At 47.7% G+C, this 26,012-nt stretch overlaps 1 protein-coding gene across 1 annotated transcript in view; it reads left to right on the forward strand.

The window, feature by feature from the left end:
• Positions 1-26,012, forward strand: part of LOC311115220 (E3 ubiquitin-protein ligase AMFR-like) — a 34,212-nt gene that overhangs the window by 4,990 nt on the left and 3,210 nt on the right. The window contains exons 9-12 of the mRNA XM_084190417.1: positions 105-304; positions 13,501-13,607; positions 13,779-13,913; positions 14,146-14,336. Coding sequence (XP_084046543.1) covers positions 105-304; positions 13,501-13,607; positions 13,779-13,913; positions 14,146-14,336 — 633 coding nt within the window. The remainder of the gene's footprint in view (positions 1-104; positions 305-13,500; positions 13,608-13,778; positions 13,914-14,145; positions 14,337-26,012) is intronic.

Genomic DNA, 26,012 nt, shown 5'->3' on the forward strand with positions numbered 1-26,012 from the left:
AGTATAACTCCAGTCCATTATCATGATTTAACATTGTGTGCCTAGTGCTACATAAAATCAAAGCATTATTATGGTCAGTATTAAGTGTGTTTTTGTGTGCACAGCTCCTGCCTGCGTTCCTGGTTGGAGCAGGACACATCGTGTCCCACGTGCCGTATGTCTCTGAACATCAGCGAGGGGGCCGGATGGGAGAGAGAGGAGAGGCAGAGAGAGGCCATGCTGGAGGACAACATGGGCCCTGAAGGCCCTGGACCCGAGGCAAGGCCACACCTCAACCAGCACAACCACTTCTTCCACTTTGACGGTGAGGCCCCAACATTCACCCAGTATACTCACTTTTCTAATAGCACTCAATTTATTTCACAGGGACCGGACACATTAATCAACATTTAGGTTTAAGTGTAAATCATAGTCCCACATCTCATTGTGACATAGCTACGCGGTTCTGAGACTGCCGTCCGCGGGGGACGCACAACATTTTCAACCAACTCATTTCTGGTATGTGTCCTCTATATTTATTTGAATGTGTTGACAGTTGGAGAAATTGCTCGAGCCGTGCTGAGAATTCGGAAAGTATGAAAGCCAACAGTCCAATATTCTAGATCACTGCTTTGCGTACGCATACACGTTTTGGCACTTTAAAAATAAGTAAATTAGTAGTAGGTATTATTTGTTTGTCGCATTCAAATAATGAATTGTACACCAATTTACAATCATAACATCAAATAGTTAAATCCTAAACTAGTAAAACACTTTTAATACAATACAATGTTAAAATATGCAATATACATACACAGAGTGTACAAAACATTAAGAGCGCCTTCCTAATATTGAGTTGCACTCCCCCCTTTTGCCCTCAGAACAGCCTCAATTCGTCGGGCGTGGACTCTACAAGGTGTCGAAAGCGTTCCACAGGGATGCTGGTCCATGTTGACTCCAATGCTTCCCACAGTTGTGTCAAGTTGGTTGGATGTCCTTTGGATGGTGGACCATTCTTGATACACACAGGAAACTGTTAAGCGTGAAAAACCCAGCAGCGTTGCAGTTCTTGACACAAACCATTGCGCCTGGCATCTATTCCATACCCCGTTATAATAATAATAATAATATGCCATTTAGCAGACGCTTTTATCCAAAGCGACTTACAATCATGCGTGCATACATTTTTTGTGTGTGGGGGGTCCCGGGGATCGAACCCACTACCTTGGCGTTACAAGCGCCGTGCTCTACCAGCTGAGCTACAGAGGACCACCGTTCAAAGGCACTTAAATCTTTTGTCTTGACCATGCACCTTCTGAGTGGCACACATACACAATCCATGTCTCAATTGTCTCAAGGCTTAAAAGTCCTTCTTTAACCGGTCTCCTCCCCTTCATCTATTCTGATTTTGAAGTGGATTTAACATGTGACATCAATTTTTATTTGTCACATGCGCGGAATACAACAGGTGTAGACCTTACCATGAAATGCTTACGTACAAGCCCTTAACCAACAATGCAGAGTTTAAAAAACGTGCTAAATAAACTAAAGGAAAAATAGTAACACACAATAAAATATCAATAACTAGGCTATATACAAGGGGTACTGAGTCAATATGCGGGGTTACAAGGTAGTTCAGGTAATATGTAGGTCAGGTTAAAGTGACTAGGCATAGATAATGACAGAGAGTAGTAGCATCTGTGAAGGAATGTGTGTGTGTGTGTGGCGTCAATATGCTTGTGTGTGTTGGGAGTGTCGGTGTACTCCTGAGTGGCGCAGTGGTCTAAGGCACTGCATCGCAGTGCTAACTGTGCCACTAGAGATCCTGGTTCGAATCCAGGCTCTGTCGCAGCCGGCCGCGACCGGGAGACTCATGGGCGGCGCACAATTGGCCCAGCGTCGTCCAGGGTAGGGGAGGGAATGGCCGGCAGGGATGTAGCTCAGTTGATAGAGCATGGCGTTTGCAATGCCAGGGTTGTGGGTTCGATTCCCACGGGGGGCCAGTATAAAAAAAATATGTATTCACTAACTGTAAGTCGCTCTGGATAAGAGCGTCTGCTAAATGACTAAAATGTAATGTAAATGTAGTATGTGTGAGTGTGTGTGGTTAGAGTCCAGTGAGTTTACATCAAGCCTGTGCAAGAGTCAGTGCAAATAATAAAATAAGGGGGTCAATGCAAATAGTCCAGGTGGCCATTTGATTAACTGTGAAGCTGGGTTATGGCTTGGGGGTAGAAGCTGTTTAGGAGCTTTTTGGTACCAGACTTGGCGCTCCGGTACCGGTTGCTGTGCGGTAACAGAGAGAACTGTCTATGACTTGGGTGGCTGGAGTCTTTGACAATTTTTAGGGCCTCCCTCTGACACTGCCTGGTATAGAGGTCCTGGATGGCAGAGAGCTCGGACCCAGTGTTGTACTGGGCCGTACGCATTACCCTCTGTAGCGCCTTGCGGTCGAATGCCGAGCAGTTGCCATACCAAGCGGTGATGCAGCCAGTCAGGATGCTCTCAATGGTGCAGCCATTGGTGAGTCTGTCATGGAAAGAGCAGGTGTTCTTACTGTTTTGTATACTCAGTGTATACAAAACAACAATACTATAAAGACAAGGTGTGGGTGGCAGCTTTGTATTTGTATGTATTATGGTCCCCATACTCTTCCTGGGGTCCAGCAACATTAAGGCAGAGATATATATATATATATATATATATATATGCATATATATGCATGCAGTGGGGAGAACAAGTATTTGATACACTGCCGATTTTGCAGGTTTTCCTACTTAAAAAGCATGTAGAGGTCTGTAATTTTTATCATGGGTACACTTCAACTGTGAGGGACGGAATTTAAAACAAAAATCCAGAAAATCACGTTGTATGATTTTAAAGTAATTAATTTGCATTTTATTGCATGACATAAGTATTTGATCACCTACCAACCAGTAAGAAGTCCGGCTCTCACAGACCTGTTAGTTTTTCTTTAAGAAGCCCTCCTGTTCTCCACTCATTACCTGTATTACCTGCACCTGTTTGAACTCGTTACCTGTATAAAAGACACCTGTCCACACACTCAATCAAACAGACTCCAACCTCTCCACAATGGCCAAGACCAGAGAGCTGTGTAAGGACATCAGGGATAAAATTGTAGACCTGCACAAGGCTGGGATGGGCTACAGGACAATAGGCAAGCAGCTTGGTGAGAAGGCAACAACTGTTGGCGTAATTATTAGAAAATGGAAGAAGTTCAAGATGACGGTCAATCACCCTCGGTCTGGGGCTCCATGCAAGATCTCACCTCGTGGGGCATCAATGATCATGAGGAAGGTGAGGGATCAGCCCAGAACTACACGGCAGGACCTGGTCAATGACCTGAAGAGAGCTGGGACCACAGTCTCAAAGAAAACCATTAGTAACACAGTACGCCGTCATGGATTAAAATCCTGCAGCGCACGCAAGGTCCCCCTGCTCAAGCCAACGCATGTCCAGGCCCGTCTGAAGTTTGCCAATGACCATCTGGATGATCCAGAGGAGGAATGGGAGAAGGTCATGTGGTCTGATGAGACAAAAATATAGCTTTTTGGTCTGAACTCCACTCGCCGTGTTTGGAGGAAGAAGAAGGATGAGTACAACCCCAAGAACACCATCCCAACCGTGAAGCATGGAGGTGGAAACATCATTCTTTGGGGATGCAAAGGGGACAGGATGACTGCACCGTATTGAGGGGAGGTGGGATGGGGCCATGTATCGCGAGATCTTGGCCAACAACCTCCTTCCCTCAGTAAGAGCATTGAAGATGGGTCGTGGCTGGGTCTTCCAGCATGACAATGACCCGAAACACACAGCCAGGGCAACTAAGGAGTGGCTCCGTAAGAAGCATCTCAAGGTCCTGGAGTGGCCTAGCCAGTCTCCAGACCTGAACCCAATAGAACATCTTTGGAGGGAGCTGAAAGTCCGTATTGCCCAGCGACAGCCCCGAAACCTGAAGGATCTGGAGAAGGTCTGTATGGAGGAGTAGGCCAAAATCCCTGCTGCAGTGTGTGCAAACCTGGTCAAGACCTACAGGAAACGTATGATCTCTGTAATTGCAAACAAAGGTTTCTGTACCAAATATGAAGTTCTGCTTTTCTGATGTATCAAATACTTATGTCATGCAATAAAATGCAAATTAATTACTTAAAAATCATACAATATGATTTTCTGGATTTTTGTCTTAGATTCCGTCTCTCACAGTTGAAGTGTACCTATGATAAAAATTACAGACCTCTACATGCTTTGTAAGGAGGAAAACCTGCAAAATCGGCAGTGTATCAAATACTTGTTCTCCCCACTGTGTGTGTATGTATATATATATATATTAGACACAAACACAGTTGAAGTCGGAAGTTTACATACACTATGGTTAGTCATTAACTTGTTTTTCAACCACTCCACAAATGTCTTGTTAACAAACTATAGTTTTGGCAAGTCGGTTAGGACATCTACTTTGTGCATGACACAAGTAATTTTTCCAACAATTGTTTACAGATAGATTATTTCACTTATAATTCACTGTATCACAATTCCAGTGGGTCAGAGGTTTAAATACACTAAGTTGACTGTGGCTTTAAACAGCTTGGAAAATTCCAGAAAATGATTTAGAAGCTTTAGAAGCTTCTGATAGGCTAATTGACATACTTTGAGTCAATTGGAGGTGTACCTGTGGATGTATTTCAAGGATGAAACAAAAATAGAACTGTTTGGCTGTAATGACCATCGTTATGTTTGGAGAAAAAGGGGGATGCTTGCAAGCAAAATGGCTTAAGGACAACAAAGTCAAGGTATTGGAGTGGCCATCACAAAGCCCTGACCTCAATCCTATAGAAATGTTTTGGGCAGAACTGAAAAAGCATGTGCGAGCAAGGAGGCCTACAAACCTCACTCAGTTACACCAGCTCTGTCAGGAGGAGTGGGCCAAAATTCACCCAACTTATTGTGGGAAGCTTGTGGAAGGCTACCCAAAACGTTTGACCCAAGTTAAACAATTTAAAGGCAATGCTACCAAATACTAATTGAGTGTATGTAAACTTCTGACCCACTGGGAATGTGATGAAAGAAATAAAAGCTGAAATAAATAATTCTCTCTACTATTATTCGGACATTTCACATTCTTAAAATAAAGTGGTGATCCTAACTGACCTAAGACAGGGACTTTTTACTAGGATAAAATGTCAGGAATTGTGAAAAACTGAGTTTAAATGTATTTGGCTAAGGTGTATGTAAACTTCCGACTTCAACTGTGTGTATACAGTATCTCACAAAAGTGAGTACACCCCTCACATTTTTGTAAATATTTGAGTATATCTTTTCATGTGACAACACTGAAGAAATGACACTTTGCTACAATGTAAAGTAGTGAGTGTACAGCTTGTATAACAGTGTACATTTGCTGTCCCCTCAAAATAAAAATAAATAAAAACAACTAACACCCATTGTAAAGTGGTTATCCCACTGGCTATAAGGTGAATGCACCTATTTGTAAGTCGCTCTGGATAAGAGCATCTGCTAAATGATGTAAATGTAAAATAACACAACACACAGCCATTAATGTCTAAACCGCTGGCAACAAAAGTGAGTACACCCCTAAGTGAAAATGTCCAAATTTGCCCCAATTAGCCATTTTCCCTCCCTGGTGTCATGTGACTCGTTAGTGTTACAAGGTCTCAGGCGTGAATGGGGAGCAGGTGTGTTACATTTGGTGTCATCGCTCTCACACTCCCTCATACTGGTCACTGGAAGTTCAACATGGCACCTCATGGCAAAGAACTCTCTGAGGATCTGAAAAAAATAATTGTTGCTCTACATAAAGATGGCTTGGGCTATAAGAAGATTGCCAAGACCCTGAAACTGAGCTGCAGCACGGTGGCCAAGACCATACAGCGGTTTAACAGGACAGGTTCCACTCAGAACAGACCTCGCCATGGTCGACCAAAGAAGTTGAGTGCACGTGCTCAGCGTCATATCCAGAGGTTGTCTTTTGAAAAATAGACGTATGAGTGCTGCCAGCATTGCTGCAGAGGTTGAAGAGATGGGGGGTCAGCCTGTCAGTGCTCAGACCATACGCCGCACACTGCATCAAATTGGTCTGCATGGCTGTCGTCCCAGAAGGAAGCCTCTTCTAAAGATTATGCACAAGAAAGCCCGCAAACAGTTTGCTGAAGACAAGCAGACTAAGGACCATGTCCTGTGGTCTGATGAGACCAAGACAAAGACAAGTGTGTCTTGCCTACAGTCAAGCATGGTGGTGGGAGTGTCATGGTCTGGGGCTGCATGAGTGCTGCCGGAACTGGGGAGCTACAGTTCATTGAGGGAACCATGAATGCCAACATGTACTGTGACATACTGAAGCAGAGCATGATCCCCTCCCTTCGGAGACTGGGCCGCAGGGCAGTATTCCAACATGATAACGACCCCAAACACACCTCCAAGATGACCACTGCCTTGCTAAAGAAGCTGAGGGTAAAGGTGATGGACTGGCCAAGCATGTCTCCAGACCTAAACCCTATTGAGCATCTGTGGGGCATCCTCAAACGGAAGGTGGAGGAGTGCAAGGTCTCTAACATCCACCAGATCTGTGATGTCGTCATGGAGGAGTGGAAGAGGACTCCAGTGGCAACCTGTGAAGCTCTGGTGAACTCCATGGCAATTTCTCTCATGGAATAGCCTTCATTTCTCAGAACAAGACTAGACTGACGAGTTTCAGAAGAAAGTTATTTGTTTCTGGCCATTTTGAGCCTGTAATCGAACCCACAATTGCTGATACTCTAGATACTCAACTAGTCTCAAGAAGGCCAGTTTTATTGCTTCTTTAATCAGCACAACAGTTTTCAGCTGTGCTAACATAATTGAAAACGGGTTTTAAAATGATAAACTTGGATTAGCAATCACAACATGCTATTGGAACACAGGACTGATGGTTGCTGATAATGGGCCTCTGTACGCCTATGTATATATTCCATTAAAAATCAGCCGTTTCCAGCTACAATAGCCATTTACAACATTAACAATGTCTACACTATATTTCTAATCAATTTGATGTTATTTTAATAGACAAAAAAATTTCTTTCTTTAGAAAACCAAGGACATTTCTAAGTGACCCCAAACATTTGAATGGTATTGTATGTGTGTGTTTATATATATATATATATACATACATACATACATACATACATACATACATACATACAGTGGGGAAAAAAGTATTTAGTCAGCCACCAATTGTGCAATTTCTCCCACTTCAAAAGATGAGAGAGGCCTGTAATCATAGGTACACGTCAACTATGACAGACAAAATGAGAAGAAGAAAAAATCCAGAAAATCACATTGTATGAATTTATTTGCAAATTATGGTGGAAAATAAGTATTTGGTCACCTACAAACAAGCAAGATTTCTGGCTCTCACAGACCTGTAACTTCTTCTTTAAGAGGCTCCTCTGTCCTCCACTCGTTACCTGTATTAATGGCACCTGTTTGAACTTGTTATCAGTATAAAAGACACCTGTCCACAACCTCAAACAGTCACACTCCAAACTCCACTATGGCCAAGACCAAAGAGCTGTCAAAGGACACCAGAAACAAAATTGTAGACCTGCACCAGGCTGGGAAGACTGAATCTGCAATAGGTAAGCAGCTTGGTTTGAAGAAATCAACTGTGGGAGCAATTATTAGGAAATGGAAGACATACAAGACCACTGATAATCTCCCTCGATCTGGGGCTCCACGCAAGATCTCACCCCGTGGGGTCAAAATGATCACAAGAACGGTGAGCAAAAATCCCAGAACCACACGGGGGGACCTAGTGAATGACCTGCAGAGAGCTGGGACCAAAGTAACAAAGCCTACCATCAGTAACACACTACGCCGCCAGGGACTCATCCTGCAGTGCCAGACGTGTCCCCCTGCTTAAGCCAGTACATGTCCAGGCCCGTCTGAAGTTTGCTAGAGTGCATTTGGATGATCCAGAAGAGGATTTGGAGAATGTCATATGGTCAGATGAAACCAAAATAGAACTTTTTGGTAAAAACTCAACTCGTCGTGTTTGGAGGACAAAGAATGCTGAGTTGCATCCAAAGAACACCATACCTACTGTGAAGCATGGGGGTGGAAACATCATGCTTTGGGGCTGTTTTTCTGCAAAGGGACCAGGACGACTGATCCGTGTAAAGGAAAGAATGAATGGGGCCATGTATCGTGAGATTTTGAGTGAAAACCTCCTTCCATCAGCAAGGGCATTGAAGATGACACGTGGCTGGGTCTTTCAGCATGACAATGATCCCAAACACACCGCCCGAGTGGCTTCGTAAGAAGCATTTCAAGGTCCTGGAGTGGCCTAGCCAGTCTCCAGATCTCAACCCCATAGAAAATCTTTGGAGGGAGTTGAAAGTCTGTGTTGCCCAGCGACAGCCCCAAAACATCACTGCTCTAGAGGAGATCTGCATGGAGGAATGGGCTAAAATACCAGCAACAGTGTGTGAAAACCTTGTGAAGACTTACAGAAAACGTTTGACCTGTGTCATTGCCAACAAAGGGTATATAACAAAGTATTGAGCAACTTTTGTTATTGACCAAATACTTTTTTTCCACCATAATTTGCAAATAAATTCATTAAATTCTACAATGTGATTTTCTGGGAAAAAAATTCTCATTTTGTCTGTCATAGTTGACGTGTACCAATGATGAAAATTACAGTCCTCTCATCTTTTTAAGTGGGAGAACTTGCACAATTGGTGGCTGACTAAATACTTTTTTCCCCCACTGTACACACACAGTCAGTCAGTCAGTCGTGGTCAAAAGTATTGGTCTTCACAAAGTTCGCTGCTTCAGTGTTGAGATATTTTTGTCAGATGTTACTATGGTATACTGAAGTATAATTACAAGCATTCCGTAAGTGTCAAAGGCTTTTATTGACAATTACATTAAGTTTATGCAAAGAGTCAAGTGTTGAGTCTTCTTTTTCAAGACCTCTGCAATCCGCCCTGGCATGCTGTCAATTAACTTCTGGGCCACATCCTGACTGATGGCAGCCCATTCTTGCATAATCAATGCTTGGAGTTTGTCAGAATTTGTGGGTTTTTGTTTGTCCACCCGCCTCTTGAGGATCGACCACAAGTTCTCAATGGGATTAAGGTCTGGGGATTTTCCTGGCCATGGACCCAGAATGTCGATGTTTTGTTCCCCGAGCCACTTAGTTATCACTTTTGCCTTATGGCAAGGTGCTCCATCATGCTGGAAAAGGCATTGGTCGTCACCAAACTGTTCTTGGATGGTTGGGAGAAGTTGCACTCGGGGAGGATGTGTTGGTACCATTCTTTATTCATGGCTGTGTTCTTTGTGAGGGAGCCCACTCCCTTGGCTGAGAAGCAACCCCACACATTAATGGTCTCAGGATGCTTTACTGTTGGCATGACACAGGACTGATGGTAGAGCTCACCTTGTCTTCTCCGGACAAGGTGTTTTCCAGATGGCCCAAACAATCGGAAAGGGGATTCATCAGAGAAAATGACTTACCCCAGTCCTCAGCAGTCCAATCCCTGTACCTTTTGCAGAATATCAGTCTGTCCCTGATGTTTTTCCTGGAGAGAAGTTTCTTCTTTGCTGCCCTTCTTGACACCAGGCCATCCTCCAAAATACTTCGCCTCACTGTGCGTGCAGATGCACTCACACCTGCCTGCTGCCATTCCTGAGCAAGCTCTGCACTGGTGATGCCCCGATCCCGCAGCTGAATCAACTTTAGGAGACTGTTCTGGCGCTTGCTGGACTTTCTTGGGCGTCCTGACGCCTTCTTCACAACAATTGAACCTCTCTCCTTGAAGTTCTTGATTATCCGATAAATGGTTGATTTAGGTGCGATCTTACTAGCAGCAATATGCTTGCCTATGAAGCCCTTTTTGTGCAAAGCAATGATGACGGCACGTGTTTCCTTGCAGGTAACCATAGTTAACAGAGGAAGAACAATGATTTCAAGCACCACCCTCCTTTTAAAGCTTCCAGTCTGTTATTCTAAATCAATCAGCATGACAGAGTGATCTCCAGCCTTGTCCTCGTCAACACTCACCTGTGTTAACAAGAGAATCACTGACATGATGGCAGCTGGTCCTTTTGTGGCAGGGCTGAAATGCAGTGGAAATGTTTTTTGGGGATTAAGTTCATTTTCATTGTAAAGAGGGACTTTGCAATTAATTGCAATTCATCTGATCACTCTTCATGACATTCTGGAGTAAATGCAAATTGCCATCATCAAAACTGAGGCAGCAGACTTTGTTAAAATTAGTATTTGTGTCATTCTCAAAACTTTTGACCACAACTGTGTGTGTGTGTGTGTGTGTGTGTGTGTGTGTATATATAATAAATATATATATATGTAATATTTTAAATTGTGTGTGTATATTTATGTGTGTGTGTGTGTGTGTGTGTGTGTGTGTGTGTGTATATATATATATATATATATATATATATATATATATATATATATATATATATATATATATATATACACAATTACATTTCATAACACTTTACACAATACATTAAGTGTGTTCCCTCAGGCCACTACTCTACTACCACATACAGTTGCTTGCGAAAGTATTCACCCCCCTTGGCATTTTTCCTATTTTGTTGCCTTACAACCTGGAATTAAAATGGATTTTTGGGGGGGTTTCTATAATTTGATTTACACAACATGCCTACCACTTTGAAGATGCAAAATATTTTTTATTGTGAAACAAACAAGAAATAAGACAAAAAAACAGAGAACTTGAGCGTGCATAACTATTCACCCCCCCAAAGTCAATACTTTGTAGAGCCACCTTTTGCAGAAATTACAGCTGCAAGTCTCTTGGGTATGTCTCTATAAGCTTGGCACATCTAGCCACTGGGATTTTTGCCCATTCTTCAAGGCAAAACTGCTCCAGCTCCTTCAAGTTGGATGGGTTCCTCTGGTGTACAGCAATCTTTAAGTCATACCACAGATTCTCAATTGGATTGAGGTCTGGGCTTTGACTAGGCCATTGCGAGACATTTAAATGTTTCCCCTTAAACCACTGGAATGTTGCTTTAGCAGTATGTTTAGGGTCATTGTCCTGCTGGAAGGTGAACCTCCGTCCCAGTCTCAAATCTCTGGAAGACTGAAACAGGTTTCCCTGTATTTAGCTCCATCCATCATTCCTTCAATTCTGACCAGTTTCCCAGTCCCTGCCGATGGAAAAACATTCCCACAGCATGATGCTGCCACCACCATGCTTCACTCTGGGGATGGTGTTCTCGGGGTGATGAGAGGTGTTGGGTTTGCGCCAGACATAGCATTTTCCTTGATGGCCAAAAAGCTCAATTTTAGTCTCATCTGACCAGAGTACCTTCTTCCATATGTTTGGGCGGTCTCCCACATGGCTTTTGGCGAACACCGAACGTGTTTGCTTATTTTTTTTCTGGCCACTCTTCCGTAAAGAACAGCTCTGTGGAGTGTACGGCATAAAGTTGTCCAATGGACAGATACTCCAATCTCCGCTGTGGAGCTGGGCAGCTCCTTCCGGGTTATCTTTGGTCTCTTTTGTTGCCTCTCTGATTAATGCCCTCCTTGCCTGGTCTGTGAGTTTTGGTGGACGGCCCTCTCTTGGCAGGTTTGTTGTGGTGCCATATTCTTTCAATTTTTTAATAATGGATTTAATGGTGCTCCGTGGGATGTTCAAAGTTTCTGATCTTTTTATAACCCAACCCTGATCTGTACTTCTCCACAACTTTCTCCCTGACCTGTTTGGAGAGCTCCTTGGTCTTCATGGTGCCGCTTGCTTGGTGGTGCCCCTTGCTTAGTGGTGTTGCAGACTCTGGGGCCTTTCAGAACAGGTGTGTGTGTGTATATATACTGAGATCATGTGACAGATCATGTGACACTTAGATTGCACACTGGTGGACTTTAACTAATTATGTGACTTCTGAAGGTAATTGGTTGCACCAGATCTTATTTAGGGGCTTCATAGCAAAGGGGGTGAATATATATGCACGCACGAATTTTCTGTAATTTTTTTCTTTCCGATTTTTTGAAACCAGTTATTTTTTTCGTTTCACTTCACCAATTTGAACTATTTTGTGAATGCCCATTACATGAAATCCAAATAAAGATCCATTTAAATTACAGGTTGTAATGCAACAAAATAGGAATATCGCCAAGGGGGATTAATACTTTTGCAAGGCACTGTATCTAGAAAATACATTTAGAAATTACATCTTTAGAGTTATTAGGTAGGCATTGTTAAGGCCCCTGGGCTATATGGTGTGTGCATTGATCAGTTTAGTGAAGTATGAAATGGGACAGTTCTGATAGTGGCCTGTGCGTGTCATGGGGGTGTTCAGTTTGTGGCTGTTGTGGGTTGCCCGTCCAGTAATCTGCAGTCTGGTTGGGGGGGGGAGCAAGTTTGCAAACTGGGAGTTCTGCAGGTATTTAGCAAATGTCAGGCAGATCTGCTCTCCAAGGACATGATTCAGAGGGTTTCGAGGGCTTCACGGTAGCTGGTGTACGACCCGCACAGAATTATTCTGCAGGCTCTCTTCTGGACACGCTGCAGCTGAGCAGTCAGGGTGCCGGGCAGTGACGGCAGACTCCAGAACTGGTCTGACGTAGCCGATTTAGATGGACAGTAGGTCTGTTGTGGTTACAGAGAAGCCCTTAATGCGCTTGAGGAGGAAAAGCTTCCTGCTGGCCCTTTTGGTGATGGTGTCAACCTGGCTGCTCCAACGCAGGTCCTGCTGGACAGTGAGACCCTGCTCCCTGACCTTTGATGTCTCTGACATGGGACGCCATTGATGAAGAGGGGTGGTGCAGGGGGTGGGTTTTTAGAGAAGGTGACATACATCACTATGCATTTCTTGTCATTGAGATGCATGGCATTAGTAGCAGTCCAGGTGCTTCTGCACTGAAGATGGTTGTTGCAGTTTCCTGGTTTCAAGCAGATTCATGTCATATTTCCACACTGGGTTGGTAGCTTCATGTGCAGCATCATTGATGAGGGAATGGAAAAGGACCGGGTCAAGGAGGGTCCCCTGGGTCGCCCCACATGTGAGGGATTCCCATTCATATAGGGCACCATGATGGCGCACCCGTTGTCTCCTGTCAGTCACAAATCCATGGGACTATTTCAGGCCTCACCCCCATTGACAGGATATTTTTGATGACAGTAGTTAACCCTGTTAAATGCTTTACTCATCAATGTAAATGTGTCAGAGTTGGCTATGAAACTAAATTACATCTGTAAATTACATCTGTAGTCGCTACTAGTTTTGTTGTTTTCTGGATCATGCCTCAGTATCTCTAGGGCCAAGAGCACATGAGAGTAACACCCATAAAATATGCAGATAGACATCCTGTCAGTGGTTACTCTGACACAGTTGGCGACTATTCAGGCTTTTCTCTCAACACTCTACACCGTAAACAGTTTAGAGAGGACACCTCTCCATAAATATCTAATGAGCTTGACCTTGCATGTATTTCACCCCTACTAGGTTCTCGCATTGCCAGCTGGCTGCCCAGTTTCTCAGTGGAAGTGATGCACACAACCAACATCCTAGGCAACGTACAACAGGCCAACAACTCCCAGCTCAATGCCATGGTCAGTGTTCATGGGATCCATCCATTACTTGGGTGTTTTTGCCAGTGACTCATTAGATTTTTGTTACCTTTCACCTGTCCTATGTCAGTAACAATGAAGAAAATGAGGTAAAGAAAGGAGGCTACATTGATGTTTGAAGTAATGATACATCTCCTCTCTTACTATCTTTAGGCCCATCAGATTGGGGAGATGTTTAATCAGGTTCCCTACCATCTGGTGCTGCAGGACCTGCAGCTGACCCGCTCTGTAGAGGTCACCACTGACAACATCCTAGAGGGACGCATCGTGGTGCCTTTCCCCACACAGGTCAGTCAATCCCACACTGCTACAGGTAACTCCACAAGCTGGTTGTGTGTCTGCTTGTGTGGTCTCCTTGGATGGTACATTAACATAAGGAAGGGCTAAAATAGAGTTCGGGGTCAATTCATCCCATGAGGCGATACCCAAAATGTCTTGAGAAAAGCCGCCTTGGGACACTTAACTTAAACATTAAGTTTAGAGCATACTTGACTAAAATGTCTGCTGTCTCCCTCTCCAGCCTGTGGATCACTCCGCCTCCCAGGTCAGCCTCTCCCCACAGGATGTGGGCGGGGCCAGCGGGAGTTCAGAGTTCATGACCCCTGAGGTGGAGGACTTTGAGGTCAGAGGCAGCCGCTTCTCCAAGTCAGCCGAGGAGAGACAGAAGATACTGCTGCAGAGGAAAGATGAGCTACTGCTACGCGCACAGAGGTATTGGATCTGCTCATTTAAAGTTTAAAAAAGAAAACACTGTTTTCCATAGACTTCAATGGAACACTTCCAGTTCCTAACCTGCTAGCCTGGATTTCAAATTATTATCTATTATGGGTGGCGTGAATTGTGCAAATTGTCTATTTTTCATAATATTTACTACCTTTCTATGCTCTGTGCACACTTGTCTATTGATGTTTTTTTTTAAATATATATTTGTCCTGTATGCTACCATGTGCTTTGTCCATTTCATGCTGCTCTATTCCATTTAATTCCATTTAGGTCATTGTTTCTCTCATGCTCTCCCTCAACCACAACCCTAACCCTAGCTTCATGTCCACATCCCGGCTCAACCCTAGCTTCATGTCCACATCCCAGCTGAACCCTAGCTTCATGTCCACATCCCGGCTCAACCCTAACCCTAGCTTCATGTCCACATTCCGGCTCAACCCTAACCCTAGCTTCATGTCCACATTCCGGCTCAACCCTATCCCTAGCTTCATGTCCACATTCCGGCTCAACCCTAACCCTAGCTTCATGTCCACATCCCGGCTCAACCATAACCCTAACCCTAGCTTCTTGTCCACATACCGGCTCAACCCTAACCTCAACCATAACCCTAACCCTAGCTTCTTGTCCACATCCCGGCTCAACCCTAACCCTCAACCACAACCCTAACCCTAGCATCATGTCAACATTCCGGCTCAACCCTAACTTCAATCGTAACCCTAGCTTCATGCCCACATCCCGGCTCAACCCTAACCACAACCCTAACCCTAGCATCATGTCAACATCCCGGCTCAACCCTAGCCTCAACCACAACCCTAACCCTAGCTTCATGTCCACATCCCGGCTCAACCCTAACCCTAGCTTTATGTCCACATCCCAGCTCAAGCCTAACCCTAGCTTCATGTCCACATCTCGGCTCAACCCTAGCCTCAACCACAACCCTAACCCTAGATTCATGTCCACAACCCGGCTCAAGCCTAACCCTAACCCTAGCTTCATGTCCACATACCGGCTCAACCCTAACCTCAACCACAACCCTAACCCTAGCTTCATGTCCACATACCGGCTCAACCCTAACCTCAACCACAACCCTAACCCTAGCTTATTGTCCACATCCCGGCTGAACCCTAGCTTCATGTCCACATCCCGGCTCAACCCTAACCCTAGCTTCATGTCCACATCCCGGCTCAACCCTAACCCTAGCTTCATGTCCACATCCCGGCTCAACCCTAACCTCAACCACAACCCTAACCCTAGCTTCATGTCCACATCCCGGCTCAACCCTAACCTCAACCACAACCCTAACCCTAGCTTATTGTCCACATCCCGGCTGAACCCTAGCTTCATGTCCACATCCCAGCTGAACCCTAGCTTCATGTCCACATCCCGGCTCAACCCTAACCCTAGCTTCATGTCCACATCCCGGCTCAACCCTAACCCTAGCTTCATGTCCACATCCCGGCTCAACCCTAACCCTAGCTTCATGTCCACATCCCGGCTCAACCCTAACCTCAACCACAACCCTAACCCTAGCTTATTGTCCACATCCCGGCTGAACCCTAGCTTCATGTCCACATCCCAGCTGAACCCTAGCTTCATGTCCACATCCCGGCTCAACCCTAACCCTAGCTTCATGTCCACATCCCGGCTCAACCCTAACCCTAGCTTCATGTCCACATCCCGGCTCAACCCTAACCCTAGCTTCATGTCCACAACCCGGCTCAACCCTAATCCTAGCTTCATGTCCACATCCCGGCTCAACTTTAACCCTCAACCACAATTCTAACCCTAGCTTCTTGTCCACATACCGGCTCAACCCTAACCATAACCCTAACCCTAGCTTCTTGTCCACATCCCGGCTCAACCCTAACCCTCAACCACAACCCTAACCCTAGCTTCATGTCCACATCCCGGCTCAACCCTAACCCTAGCTTCATGTCCACATCCCGGCTCAACCCTAACCTCAATCCTAACCCTAGCTTCATGTCCACATTCCGGCTCAACCCTAGCCTCAACCACAACCGTAACCCTAGCTTCATGTCCACATCCCGGCTCAACCCTAGCTTCATGTCCACATCCCGGCTCAACCCTAACCACAACCCTAACCCTAACTCTAGCTTCATATCCACATCCCGGCTCAACCCTAACCTCAACCTCAACCACAACCCTAACCCTAGCTTCATGTCCACATCCCGGCTCAACCCTAACCTCAACCACAACCCTAACCCTAGCTTATTGTCCACATCCCGGCTGAACCCTAGCTTCATGTCCACATCCCAGCTGAACCCTAGCTTCATGTCCACATCCCGGCTCAACCCTAACCCTAGCTTCATGTCCACATCCCGGCTCAACCCTAACCCTAGCTTCATGTCCACATCCCGGCTCAACCCTAACCTCAACCACAACCCTAACCCTAGCTTATTGTCCACATCCCGGCTGAACCCTAGCTTCATGTCCACATCCCAGCTGAACCCTAGCTTCATGTCCACATCCCGGCTCAACCCTAACCCTAGCTTCATGTCCACATCCCGGCTCAACCCTAACCCTAGCTTCATGTCCACATCCCGGCTCAACCCTAACCCTAGCTTCATGTACACAACCCGGCTCAACCCTAATCCTAGCTTCATGTCCACATCCCGGCTCAACTTTAACCCTCAACCACAATTCTAACCCTAGCTTCTTGTCCACATACCGGCTCAACCCTAACCATAACCCTAACCCTAGCTTCTTGTCCACATCCCGGCTCAACCCTAACCCTCAACCACAACCCTAACCCTAGCTTCATGTCCACATCCCGGCTCAACCCTAACCCTAGCTAAATGTCCACATCCCGGCTCAACCCTAACCTCAACCCTAACCCTAGCTTCATGTCCACATTCCGGCTCAACCCTAGCCTCAACCACAACCGTAACCCTAGCTTCATGTCCACATCCCGGCTCAACCCTAGCTTCATGTCCACATCCCGGCTCAACCCTAACCACAACCCTAACCCTAACTCTAGCTTCATATCCACATCCCGGCTCAACCCTAACCTCAACCACAACCCTAACCCTAGCTTCATGTCCACATCCCGGCTCAACCCTAACCTCAACCACAACCCTAACCCTAGCTTATTGTCCACATCCCGGCTGAACCCTAGCTTCATGTCCACATCCCAGCTGAACCCTAGCTTCATGTCCACATCCCGGCTCAACCCTAACCCTAGCTTCATGTCCACATCCCGGCTCAACCCTAACCCTAGCTTCATGTCCACATCCCGGCTCAACCCTAACCCTAGCTTCATGTCCACATCCCGGCTCAACCCTAACCTCAACCACAACCCTAACCCTAGCTTATTGTCCACATCCCGGCTGAACCCTAGCTTCATGTCCACATCCCAGCTGAACCCTAGCTTCATGTCCACATCCCGGCTCAACCCTAACCCTAGCTTCATGTCCACATCCCGGCTCAACCCTAACCCTAGCTTCATGTCCACATCCCGGCTCAACCCTAACCCTAGCTTCATGTACACAACCCGGCTCAACCCTAATCCTAGCTTCATGTCCACATCCCGGCTCAACTTTAACCCTCAACCACAATTCTAACCCTAGCTTCTTGTCCACATCCCGGCTCAACCCTAACCTCAACCCTAACCCTAGCTTCATGTCCACATTCCGGCTCAACCCTAGCCTCAACCACAACCGTAACCCTAGCTTCATGTCCACATCCCGGCTCAACCCTAGCTTCATGTCCACATCCCGGCTCAACCCTAACCACAACCCTAACCCTAACTCTAGCTTCATATCCACATCCCGGCTCAACCCTAACCTCAACCACAACCCTAACCCTAGCTTCATGTCCACATCCCGGCTCAACCCTAACCTCAACCACAACCCTAACCCTAGCTTATTGTCCACATCCCGGCTGAACCCTAGCTTCATGTCCACATCCCAGCTGAACCCTAGCTTCATGTCCACATCCCGGCTCAACCCTAACCCTAGCTTCATGTCCACATCCCGGCTCAACCCTAACCCTAGCTTCATGTCCACATCCCGGCTCAACCCTAACCTCAACCACAACCCTAACCCTAGCTTATTGTCCACATCCCGGCTGAACCCTAGCTTCATGTCCACATCCCAGCTGAACCCTAGCTTCATGTCCACATCCCGGCTCAACCCTAACCCTAGCTTCATGTCCACATCCCGGCTCAACCCTAACCCTAGCTTCATGTCCACATCCCGGCTCAACCCTAACCCTAGCTTCATGTACACAACCCGGCTCAACCCTAATCCTAGCTTCATGTCCACATCCCGGCTCAACTTTAACCCTCAACCACAATTCTAACCCTAGCTTCTTGTCCACATACCGGCTCAACCCTAACCATAACCCTAACCCTAGCTTCTTGTCCACATCCCGGCTCAACCCTAACCCTCAACCACAACCCTAACCCTAGCTTCATGTCCACATCCCGGCTCAACCCTAACCCTAGCTTCATGTCCACATCCCGGCTCAACCCTAACCTCAACCCTAACCCTAGCTTCATGTCCACATTCCGGCTCAACCCTAGCCTCAACCACAACCGTAACCCTAGCTTCATGTCCACATCCCGGCTCAACCCTAGCTTCATATCCACATCCCGGCTCAACCCTAACCCACAACCCTAACCCTAGCATCATGTCAACATCCCGGCTCAACCCTAGCATTACCACAACCCTAACCCTAGCTTCATGTACACATTCCGGCTCAACCCTAACCCTAACCACAACCCTAACCCTAGCTTCATGTCCACATCCCGGCTCAACCCTAGCCTCAACCACAACCCTAACCCTAGCTTCATGTCCACATCCCAGCTCAACCCTAGCCTCAACCACAACCCTAACTTCATATCCACATCCCGGCTCAACCATAACCTCAACCACAACCCTAACCCTAGCCTCATGTCCACATCCTGGCTCAACCCTAACCCTCAACCACAAACCTAACCCTAGCTTCATGTCCACATCCTGGCTCAACCACAACCCTAACCCTAGCCTCATGTCCATATCCTGGCTCAACCCTAACCCTCAACCACAACCCTAACCCTAGCTTCATGTCCACATACCGGCTCAACCCTAACCCTAGCTTCATGTCCACATCCCAGCTGAACCCTAGCTTCATGTCCACATCCCGGCTCAACCCTAGCTTCATGTCCACATCGCGGCTCAACCCTAACCCTATCTTCATGTCCACATCCCGGCTCAACCCTAACCCTAGCTTCATGTCCACATCCCGGCTCAACCCTAACCCTAGCTTCATGTACACAACCCGGCTCAACCCTAATCCTAGCTTCATGTCCACATCCCGGCTCAACTTTAACCCTCAACCACAATTCTAACCCTAGCTTCATGTCCACATACCGGCTCAACTCTAACCTCATCCCTAACCCTAGCTTCATGTCCACATCCCAGCTCAACCATAACCCTAACCCTAGCATCTTGTCCACATACCGGCTCAACCATAACCCTAACCCTAGCTTCTTGTCCCCATACCGGCTCAACCCTAACCTAAACCATAACCCTAACCCTAGCTTCTTGTCCACATCCCGGCTCAACCCTAACCCTCAACCACAACCCTAACCCTAGCATCATGTCAACATCCCGGCTCAACCCTAGCCTCAACCACAACCCTAACCCTAGCTTCATGTCCACATTCCGGCTCAACCCTAACCTCAATCGTAACCCTAGCTTCATGTCCACATCCCGGCTCAACCCTAACCTCAACCCTAACCCTAGCTTCATGTCCACATCCCGGGTCAACCCTAACCCTAACTTCATGTCCACATCCCGGCTCAACCCTAACCTCAACCCTAACCCTAGTTTCATGTCCACATCCCGGGTCAATCCTAACCCTAGCTTCATGTCCACATCCCGGCTCAACCCTAACCCTAGCTTCATGTACACAACCCGGCTCAACCCTAATCCTAGCTTCATGTCCACATCCCGGCTCAACTTTAACCCTCAACCACAATTCTAACCCTAGCTTCATGTCCACATCCCGGCTCAACTCTAACCTCATCCCTAACCCTAGCTTCATGTCCACATCCCAGCTCAACCATAACCCTAACCCTAGCATCTTGTCCACATACCGGCTCAACCATAACCCTAACCCTAGCTTCTTGTCCCCATACCGGCTCAACCCTAACCTAAACCATAACCCTAACCCTAGCTTCTTGTCCACATCCCGGCTCAACCCTAACCCTCAACCACAACCCTAACCCTAGCATCATGTCAACATCCCGGCTCAACCCTAGCCTCAACCACAACCCTAACCCTAGCTTCATGTCCACATTCCGGCTCAACCCTAACCTCAATCGTAACCCTAGCTTCATGCCCACATCCCGGCTCAACCCTAACCTCAACCCTAACCCTAGCTTCATGTCCACATCCCGGGTCAACCCTAACCCTAACTTCATGTCCACATCCCGGCTCAACCCTAACCTCAACCCTAACCCTAGCTTCATGTCCACATCCCGGGTCAATCCTAACCCTAGCTTCATGTCCACATCCCGGCTCAACCCTAACCCTAGCTTCATGTCCACATCCCGGCTCAACCCTAGCTTCATGTCCACATCCCGGCTCAACCCTAACTCTAGCTTCATATCCACATCCCGGCTCAACCCTAACCCACAACCCTAACCCTATCATCATGTCAACATCCCGGCTCAACCCTAGCCTCAACCACATCCCTAACCCTAGCTTCATGTCCACATCCCGGCTCAACCCTAACCACAACCCTAACTCTAGCTTCATATCCACATCCCGGCTCAACCCTAGCCTCAACCACAACCCTAACCCTAGCTTCATGTCCACATTCCGGCTCAACCCTAACCCTAGCTTCATGTCCACATCCCAGCTCAAGCCTAACCCTAACCCTAGCTTCATGTACACATCCCGGCTCAACCCTAACCTCAACCCTAACCCTAGCTTCATGTCCACATCCCGGCTCAACCCTAATCTCAACCCTAACCCTAGCTTCATGTCCACATCCCGGCTCAACCCTAACCTCAATCGTAACCCTAGCTTCGTGTCCATATCCCGGCTCAACCCTAACCACAAACCTAACCCTAGCTTCATGTCCACATCCCGGCTCAACCCTAGCCTCAACCACAACCATAACCCTAGCTTCATGTCCACATCCTGATTCAACGCTAACTTCAACCCTAACCCTATATTGATGTCCACATCCCGGCTCAATCCTAACCCTAGCTTCATGTCCACATCCCGGCTCAACCCTAGCCTCAACCACAACCCTAACCCTAGCTTCATGTCCACATCCCGGCTCAACCCTAACCTCAACCACAACCATAACCCTAGCTTCATGTCCACATCCCACCTCATCCTAGCCTCAACTCTAACCCTAGCTTCATGTCCACATCCCGTTTCAACTCTAACCTCAACCCTAACCTTAGCTTCATGTCCACATCCCGGATCAACCCTAGCCTCAACCACAACCCTAACCCTAGATTCATGTCCAATCCTGGCTCAACCCTAACCCTAGCTTCATGTCCACATCCCGGCTCAACCCTAACCACAACCTTAACTCTAGCTTCATATCCACATCCCGGCTCAACCCTAACCCACAACCCTAACCCTAGCATCTTGTCAACATCCCGGCTCAACCCTAGCCTCAACAACAACCCTAACCCTAGCTTCATGTCCACATTCCGGCTCAACCCTAACCCTATCTTCATGTCCACATCCCAGCTCAAGCCTAACCCTAACCCTAGCTTTGTGTCCACATCCCGGCTCAACCCTAACCTCAACCCTAACCCTAGCTTCATGTCCACATCCCGGCTCAACCCTAATCTCAACCCTAACCCTAGCTTCATGTCCACATCCCGGCTCAACCCTAACCTCAATCGTAACCCTAGCTTCGTGTCCACATCCCGGCTCAACCCTAACTTCAATCGTAACCCTAGCTTCATGTCCACATCCCAGGTCAAGGCTAACCCTAACCCTAGCTTCATGTCCACATCCCGGCTCAACCCTAACCTCAACCCTAACCCTAGCTTCATGTCCACATCCCGGCTCAACCCTAGCCTCAACAACAACCATAAACCTAGCTTCATGTCCACATCCTGATTCAACCCTAACTTCAACCCTAACCCTAGATTGATGTCCACATCCCGGCTCAAGCCTAACCTCAACCACAACCCTAACCCTAGCTTCATGTCCACATCCTACCTCATCCTAGCCTCAACCCTAACCCTAGCTTCATGTCCACATCCCGTTTCAACCTCAACCCTAACCCTAGCTTCATGTCCACATCCCGGATCAACCCTAGCCTCAAACACAACCCTAACCCTAGATTCATGTCCACATCCTGGCTCAACCCTAACCCTAGCCTCAACCACAACCCTAACCCTAGCTTCATGTCCACATCCCGGCTCAACCCTAACCTCAATCGTAACCCTAGCTTCATGTCCACATCCCGTTTCAACCCTAACCTCAACCCTAACCCTAGCTTCATGTCCACATCCCGGATCAACCCTAGCCTCAACCACAACCCTAACCCTAGATTCATGTCCACATCCTGGCTCAACCCTAACCCTAGCCTCAACCACAACCCTAACCCTAGCTTCATGTCCACATCCCGGCTCAACCCTAACCTCAATCGTAACCCTAGCATCATGTCAACATCCCGGCTCAATCCTCAACCACAACCTTAACCCTATTTTCATGTCCACATCCCGGCTCAACCCTAACCCTAGCCTCAACCACAACCCTAACCCTAGCATCATGTCCACATCCCGGGTCAACCCTAGCCTCAACCACAACCCTAACCCTAGCTTCATGTCCTCATCCCGGCTCAACCCTAACCACAACCCTAACCCTAGCATCATGTCCACATTCCGGCTCAAACCTACCTTCAACCACAACCCTAACCCTAGCTTCATATCCGCATCCCGGCTCAACCCTAGCCTCAACCACAACCCTAACCCTAGCTTCATGTCCACATCCCGGCTCAACCCTAACCCTAGCTTAATGTCTACATTCCAGCTCAACCCTAACCCTAGCTTCATGACCACATCCCAGCTCAACCCTAGCCTCAACCCTAACTTCATGTCAACATCCCGGCTCAAGCCTAACCTCAACTCTAACTCTAGCTTCATATCCACATCCTGGCTCAACCCTAACCCTAGCCTCAACCACAACCCTAACCCTAGCATCATGTCCACATCCCGGGTCAACCCTAGCCTCAACCCTAACCCTAGCATCATGTCCACATTCCGGCTCAAACCTACCTTCAACCACAACCCTAACCCTAGCTTCATGTCCGCATCCCGGCTCAACCCTAGCCTCAACCACAACCCTAACCCTAGCTTCATGTCCACATCCCGGCTCAACCCTAACCCTAGCTTAATGTCTACATTCCAGCTCAACCCTAACCCTAGCTTCATGCCCACATCCCAGCTCAACCCTAACCACAATAGCTTCATATCCACATCCCGGCTCAACCCTAACCCTAGCCTCAACCACAACCCTAACCCTAGCATCATGTCAACATCCCGGCTCAACCCTCAACCACAACCCTAACCCTAATTTCATATCCACATCCCGGCTCAACCCTAACCCTAGCTTCATGTCCACATACCGGCTCAAACCTAACCTCAACCCTAACCCTAGCTTCATGTCCACATCCCGGCTCAACCCTAACCCTAGCTTCATTTCCACATCCCGGCTCAAGGCTGACTCTAGCCTCAACCACAACCCTAACCCTAGCATCATGTCAACATCCCGGCTCAACCCTAACCCTAGCTTCATGTCCACATCCCGGCTCAACCCTAACCTCAACCCTAGCTTCATGTCCACATCCCGGCTCAACCCTAACCCTTGCTTCATGTCCACATACCGGCTCAAACCTAACCTCAACCCTAACCCTAGCTTCATGTCCACATCCCGGCTCAACCCTAACCCTAGCTTCATGTCCACATCCCGGCTCAACCCTAACCTCAACCAGAGCCCTAACCCTAGCTTCATGTCCACATCCCGGCTCAACCCTAACCCTAGCCTCAACCACAACCCTAACCCTAGCATCATGTCAACATCCCGGCTCAACCCTCAACCACAACCCTAACCCTAATTTCATATCCACATCCCGGCTCAACCCTAACCCAAGCCTCAACCACAACCCTATCCCTAGCATCATGTCCACATCCCGGGTCAACCCTAACCCTAGCTTCATGTCCACATCCCGGCTCAACCCTAACCTCAACCCTAGCTTCATGTCCACATCCCGGCTCAACCCTAACCCTAGCTTCATGTCCACATACCGGCTCAAACCTAACCTCAATCCTAACCCTAGCTTCATGTCCACATCCCGGCTCAACCCTAACCCTAGCTTCATTTCCACATCCCGGCTCAAGGCTGACTCTAGCCTCAACCACAACCCTAACCCTAGCATCATGTCAACATCCCGGCTCAACCCTAACCCTAGCTTCATGTCCACATCCCGGCTCAAGCCTAACCTCAACCCTAGCTTCATGTCCACATCCCGGCTCAACCCTAACCCTAGCTTCATGTCCACATACCGGCTCAAACCTAACCTCAACCCTAACCCTAGCTTCATGTCCACATACCGGCTCAACCCTAGCCTCAACCACAACCCTAACCCTAGCTTCATGTCCACATCCCGGCTCAACCCTAACCTCAACCAGAGCCCTAACCCTAGCTTCATGTCCACATCCTGGCTCAACCCTAACCTCAACCCTAACCCTAGCTTCATTTCCACATCCCGGCTCAACCCTAGCCTCAACCACAACCCTAACTCTAGCTTCATGTCCACATCCCGGCTCAACCTCAACCGTAACCCTAGCTTCATGTCCACATTCCGGCTCAACCCTAATCCTAGCTTCATGTCCACATCCCAGCTCAACCCTAACCTCAACCCTAACCCTAGCTTCATGTCCACATCCTGGCTCAACCCTAGCCTCATCCATAACCCTAATCCTAGCTTCATGTCCACATCCCAGCTCAACCCTAACCTCAACCCTAACCCTAGCTTCATGTCCACATCCCGGCTCAACCCTAACCTCAACCCTAACCCTAGCTTCATGTCCACATCCCGGCTCAACCCTAACCCTAACCCTAGCTTCACGTCCACATGCCGGCTCAACCCTAACCCTAACCCTAGCATCATGTCCACATCCCGGGTCAACCCTAACCCTAGCTTCATGTCCACATCCCGGCTCAACCCTAACCTCAACCCTAGCTTCATGTCCACATCCCGGCTCAACCCTAACCCTAGCTTCATGTCCACATACCGGCTCAAACCTAACCTCAATCCTAACCCTAGCTTCATGTCCACATCCCGGCTCAACCCTAACCCTAGCTTCATTTCCACATCCCGGCTCAAGGCTGACTCTAGCCTCAACCACAACCCTAACCCTAGCATCATGTCAACATCCCGGCTCAACCCTAACCCTAGCTTCATGTCCACATCCCGGCTCAAGCCTAACCTCAACCCTAGCTTCATGTCCACATCCCGGCTCAACCCTAACCCTAGCTTCATGTCCACATACCGGCTCAAACCTAACCTCAACCCTAACCCTAGCTTCATGTCCACATACCGGCTCAACCCTAGCCTCAACCACAACCCTAACCCTAGCTTCATGTCCACATCCCGGCTCAACCCTAACCTCAACCAGAG

Source organism: Coregonus lavaretus, assembly GCF_964263955.1.
Source record: "Coregonus lavaretus genome assembly, contig: HAP1_SCAFFOLD_366, whole genome shotgun sequence".
Taxonomy (NCBI): Eukaryota; Metazoa; Chordata; class Actinopteri; order Salmoniformes; family Salmonidae; genus Coregonus; species Coregonus lavaretus.